Consider the following 6,139-nt stretch of genomic DNA (forward strand, 5'->3'; position numbering starts at 1 on the left):
GTTGTTATCATCCCATTCCATGTCTTACTTTACAATAGTAAGCAGTAAACAGAAAGGACTTTCAGTGCATCAATTTAAGCTACTCATGAACTTCACTGTGGGCCAGAGGGCAGTTTCACCATATCAGATGTGTGGATTCTTTGGATATGACACAGATCACACCAGGTCAAATCAAAAGCAACAAGCCTGGATGTCATCTTAGATACAAAGTTAAACTTCAAACCCCATATTGGTGAAGTTACCCAGACGGCTTTCTTCCACTTGCAAAACATTGCCAAGGTGCAGTCTTTTTTAGGACAAGATGCTGAGATACTAATCACTAGTAGGTTAGACTACTTCAATGCAATGCATGTTTTACTTGTCTCCCAAAAAAGTATATAAAGAAGCTGGAACTCATCCAGAACACTCTCCCACTTCACCTGCCTGTGAAAGCTCTCAGTATGACAGTATTAATCTCTGCTGTTGCATCTATTTACTATCGCAATGTCTATTTTTTCCTGGTTCTTTACTTCAAATGCAAAGCACTTTCTCTTCTTCTTCTGCTGCTGAATTTATTCCTACAGTTTTGTACTTTAAATTTGTACAATTTTGTTCTATTTTCTCTGTTATTCGTCTACATTTTTGGCTGCATGTATTTATTTCAGTGTTGTGTTCTGTTTCTTCTGTGGTTCTTTCTGTTTCTTGCATTTATTCTGTTACCATTTTTCATCTATTCTTGTTTTAAATGCTCCGAATGTAAAGGACTTTTACCTGCTTTCTGTGTATGAAAGGTGCTATACAAATACAAAGTATTATTATTATTATTATTATTATTATTATTATTATTATGTATTACTAAATAAAGGAAACAAGAACCAGCATCAAAAACCCTGTCTGTCCTATCACACTCTTTCATCACAGGAAGGTTAAATCACACTATCATCATAGGAAAGGTTAAATGCAAAACGATGCAAATCTCGTGATGTAGACTGAAGGTCATTTTTTCATTAAAGATACTTTTTTTTTTTTTTTAGTAATTGCTCTTCTAGCCCGTCCTAACTATAATGATTGGCAATCTCATATGTTTGAATCACGGTCTTGTAATCAAATGTCTGTACAGTGGCATCACTGTGGAAAAAGGGAATGAGGGGGCCTTCACCCATGGTTTCAAACTACATTTCTGTCAAGCATTCATTGCCAGGTCTTCTTTTTAGGTATTGTAAGCACTATTGATTTCTAAGACAGCATTTGTTAAACTGATTCCTCTTTGAACCTCACCAACATTTCTCCAAAAAATGGAGTCGATATAAGTTCTTAAAACTAACTAACATTCATTCTCTGAATAATAATATAAACCTTGTTGACATATTATTTTTCTTGGAGATTCTCAGGTAAAATGTATTATGTAGCTGACACTGAGCTGTGTTGGAAGTTATTTTTGCTTCGGCTTTGTTGTCTGAAAAAGCCAGTAAAATCCAAGATGAGGTAACGTGTGTGGCAACAGCCTGAATGTGATTGCAGCAGAGTTCATCATATATAAAAGCAGGTGCAACCAGGCCACAGTCAACTGTTTCCTCAATTCTCACTTGATAGCATCAACACCCCAAAGAGAAGCCATGAAGCCAGTGATCGTGCTGTTCGTTGTGCTGATGATGATCGCACTGGTGTACAGCAGTAAGTACGGTTTAACTTATACTGTCACTTCATCTAACTCTGTGTTTCCTGTTGGCTAAATCATCATTGCTAAACAGTAGTGTATAAAAAGCTGTTTTCTGTTTCTACTGCCATTGAATAGTGTACTGTTCACTCGTTCCAGATAGAAAATGTACTGGGATATGTCGTTCCTGGTGTCCTCCTGGCGAACATCGCTTATATGGAATCTGTGAGGGTCCTCAGCCATTTGGAGCGGTGTAAGAAGAAATCGATAGACAGATTTTCATTTCATATACATCTTTGGTCCTTTTTCTGTGTGCATGTGACTTGTGACATAAAATTATATTTCTTTTGTCAGGTGCTGTGCTCCAGATGGCATGTGATGTGAAGAACATCCGTAAAGGACGACTGTGTGAATCAAGCAACATGCATTATTGTTTTTTTCTTCTTTCATTTAAGTTCAGCACAGTCAGACTGTCAGACACTTAAACAAATGATGGAGTAATCATGACTTGCGTTCACGCCAGTTTGAATAAAATTAAATAAATAACTATACGTTTCTATGAATTCATTATTATTTTTATTTATCTAAAAATACGCAAGGGTTTTACAGAAATTATTTGAATGTGCTTATCTTATTGTCCAGGGACCTTGACATCGTACAAGGAAACACACGTCACAAAAGGAACATAAAGCTTGGATAGGAGATGGAAATAAGGAAGATAACAAATAGATGGCTCGTTTCATGACAAATATATTTACTAAACAGTGCACATAAACTGTGATAGGACTTCCCAACACATTGAAAATAGGTTAAGGCTAGGAAGCTTAAAACAGCACCTCATCAGCTGATTATATTTTCCATGTGTAAAGAGATACAGTGCTGCTTGAGCAGTTTAGAGCGTTGTTTTAACATGATATTTCTTTTTTTTATCATCGCCAGTTTTCCATATATGAAATGTCAGGTAAGGTTTATGTTTATTAATTGCATGAACTTGTTTAGAGGGAATTGTGTGAGTAGCCAAAAAACTACAAAAAAATACATGAAACATGGAATTAGTGTATGTGCAAAAGTGAGTGAACCCCCAGCTGCATTGGTAAAGTCAAGAAGGTAACAGATTCGGTGAAACACATTTGGGTGGTTAATTAGTCAATTAAGCTAACCAATCAAATGAGACATCCTTAGGAAAAGGGCTGGGTTTTAATCTGTGCTGCCAAAGCCTTTTCCCAAGGATGTCCCAAATGTGTTTCATCGAATCTGTCAACTGCCATTCACACGTACGCGTTGTAATGCGTTGATCCAACGGATGGACCGGTGCGGACATACGCCTCCTTCTACGCAACTGCCAGGGGGGAGAGAAGTGTGGAGCTTTCCCCCCTCAACAACCTAAGTGGCCTTTCCCTTCCCTGATAGAGTTTTAGATTGAGTTAGCCTGCTCTTGAGTGTGCATGTTCCCCGAGTGGTGAGCAGTGCATAACACCTCTACTTTAAAAAGGCAGAGGATAGCTAGATTGCAGTAACAGGGGCACCGGGAACAGTAGCCTACTGATGAATTGACTTACTTTGATTCTCTATGTAGCGCCCTCTCGGGTACAGTCGACTATGCCACCCCTTGAAGTGGGTTAAATTATGTCAGAGCAAGGGGAACTCAATAACACTATTGCCACAGTTGTTTTATGAAAGTACAAAAAGAGTCTTTATTAATAAATAGTACACATTAGTGGAGATGGTTGGTCACCAAAAAGGGGAATGATACAAAAATCTGCAATCTCTGTAGGCTACTGGAGTGAGAAACTAACTACAGAGACCATCTATCCAAGTAAATCTACTAATGGGCCTTATCAGCACCGAGTCTATTAGTTGTGGAGGGGGGAGGGAGACACAGGAACTGGAAGTAAAAGTAAAGTAAAAAGAAAATAAACCCACTCTAGCCTACGGCTCACATTTAATAAGTTACACCTATACATAGGCTTATTAGGCTAGAGGAAAAGAAACAAACACAATAAAGTAAACTATTTATGAGCGGCACCAATGTAGGTATCAAAACACACGTAAAAACAGAACAGCAACTAGCACCCCTGTGTAGCTGCGAGGTATTGAGGTTTTGAGGGTATTTTAATTCCAGCTGATGAGAGAGGCGAGATACAGTGGCAGTAGCCCAATGATCGTTTTGTAAATTAAGATCTTCCAATGACCATTTCAGACAGGGCTGGCCAGCCAACCTTGTTATAAAGACTACAGTGGTGTGTGCCATGCAGTACCTGCAAACCATTATGACACATGAGGTTATTATTGGTACATAGACAATCAGCAGCTTGTGAATCTTTAAAACTCAGACAATGTAGGATGCAGGGGGTGAGGGGCAATACACTTTATATAATTATGGTTTGAGAATAATGTAATACTGTCTTCCAGTCCGTTTAGTGGCGCTACATTTTCACTACTCTATCAATCACAAACGTATAAGGAAGAAGAAACAGAAAAGACATTACATCACTTCCGTATACTTGCCTACCTTTCAAACATTGAAGATGGCTTCCCTCGGACGCTTGACGCGAGCTGTGTTGCGGGCTCCCTTGTCTCAGACCCGCCAGCTCTCTGCTGCAGCAGGAGCTCATGGAGCTCATGAAGGAGGTGAGTGTACAAGGGAAAATGCCAATGTCTGTTATGCTTATCAGATTTTTGTCATTTTTAACTTGAACGGATTGTTCATTGTTTTGACCTTGGCGACTAGCGAGGTTGGCAACGTTAGTAAGCTTATCCTGTAGTTGTTTCTGTATTCGTTTACAGAGTTATACATCTCGATATTAAGCTGCCTGATTTGTTTCTTTGTTAAGAACGGTAAATTACTGATAACATGGAACGAATATCAAAAACCCGTTGAAGTATATCAAACGAACGAACGAAGCCCGTGGTTTCCTTGCTTTCAAAGGGCTTACTTAGCATGCTAACTCATTATGCCAGTTGCCGAACTAGCTCGCCGCAACCCCGAACGCCTTCCAGGAACCAGGCTGCAGCACACAACCTTAACCTTAAATGAACTGCCGCAACAATGATATAACCTCTGTCCTCTGTACGTACATGTGCCTAATTTGTCGTACAAATAATCTTGGCGATAACCTATGACGTGCGCCACTTTAGCTGGTAAAATCCCTCTTAATGGATTTAGTTCAAATATTGCAGCATTGTTCACGTTAGCTAAATGAGATTTACGCACTTAAAGACATATCTTTTATATTACCTGATGCTTTTTCACTAAACGACTTGAGAGGTGGCTTCAATACAGAACATTGCCAACTTTCCTAGGCTAACTTCACCTCTGTAACATGACTTTGTAGTTATAGTAAGTTAGCTAAGAATGGGTTCCTCAGAGATTTTTTTTTTTCTTCAGGATGACTTGTATCAGTAGTAAAGTGTTCCATGTGTGTGCTTTTAAGTTAATTTTGTCAATCACTTTTTTTTTAAATGTGTTTTTAAATAGTAACTTAAGGTAGTGTGACTCGACTGTTGAATATACATGTGTTTTGTCTCCATAGCGGCAAGGACCTGGAAGATCCTCACTTTTGTTATCGCTTTTCCTGGGGTTGCTGTTTGCATGTTAAATATGTACCTCAAAATGCAGCAACATCATGCGCACTTTGTGAAGCCTGAATTTGTCCCCTACGCTCACCTTCGCATCCGCACCAAGGTGAGATATCTTAACTTTCAGTCGGCAATAATGCATTGTCTACTGTTGCTGAAGGATATGGCATTCTCTGTGGAAATGGCTTTTCTGAAGCTCATTCTACATTAATCAATCTTCTAATTTACAGATCACAGTAAATGCAATAATTCATATTGAGTCACAAAATACTGTATGTTCCTTTTGTCCAGCGCTTTCCCTGGGGTGATGGTGTCAGGAGCTTTTTCCACAATGACGAATTGAATGCCCTCCCAGACGGGTATGCAGGAGAAGATGAGGAGTAAATTGGATGTCATGCATATGAACAACTTTACCCTCAAACTGGGACCACAGTCCCCCTCTCCCCTCCCTTAATACCCTGGAGCTACCACCAGACTTGGACCACACTCTTAAGTTTACTCAAACCTCTTTTTAAAAAGTAAAAAAAAACCTTTCTGTTTACCTCTGTGCTTTCTGTTAAACTAGAGGCACCCAATGGAAATAGTTACATTACTTCTGGACCATCTTGACACATTCTCAGCTCAAACCTATGTGAAATAAATAAACATATTTAAATTCCTTGCAGTGCTCTGCTTTTTCTATCACTGGGTTATTTTTTCATTTTGATAAGGCAAATGTTATCAGTGCTTAAGTTTTATTTCGTTTGCATTTAGCTTAAAAATAGTCTTTTGAAAAGTACAGTCGTCTGAGGCTTAGCTGTGGCAGAGCTATTCTCTCCTACTTGATACCTGTAGATGAACGTGTCTACATGTAAAGTCACCTGACGGACTGTAGTTTATCAGGGTGGAAGACAATGGGATCAGACAAAGTAAGTCAACATTAAC

At 39.0% G+C, this 6,139-nt stretch overlaps 1 protein-coding gene across 1 annotated transcript; it reads left to right on the forward strand.

The window, feature by feature from the left end:
- The first annotated feature begins 4,155 nt into the window (after positions 1–4,155).
- On the forward strand, positions 4,156–5,864 carry cox6a1 (cytochrome c oxidase subunit 6A1). Its single transcript, XM_080853220.1, has 3 exons — positions 4,156–4,267; positions 5,170–5,321; positions 5,507–5,864. The coding sequence occupies exons 1-3, from the start codon at positions 4,165–4,167 to the stop codon at positions 5,597–5,599; spliced, it is 348 nt and encodes a 115-aa protein (XP_080709346.1). The 5' UTR covers positions 4,156–4,164; the 3' UTR covers positions 5,600–5,864.
- Positions 5,865–6,139: the final 275 nt, after the last annotated feature.

This window comes from Sprattus sprattus, assembly GCF_963457725.1.
Source record: "Sprattus sprattus genome assembly, chromosome: 15".
NCBI classification, from domain to species: Eukaryota; Metazoa; Chordata; class Actinopteri; order Clupeiformes; family Clupeidae; genus Sprattus; species Sprattus sprattus.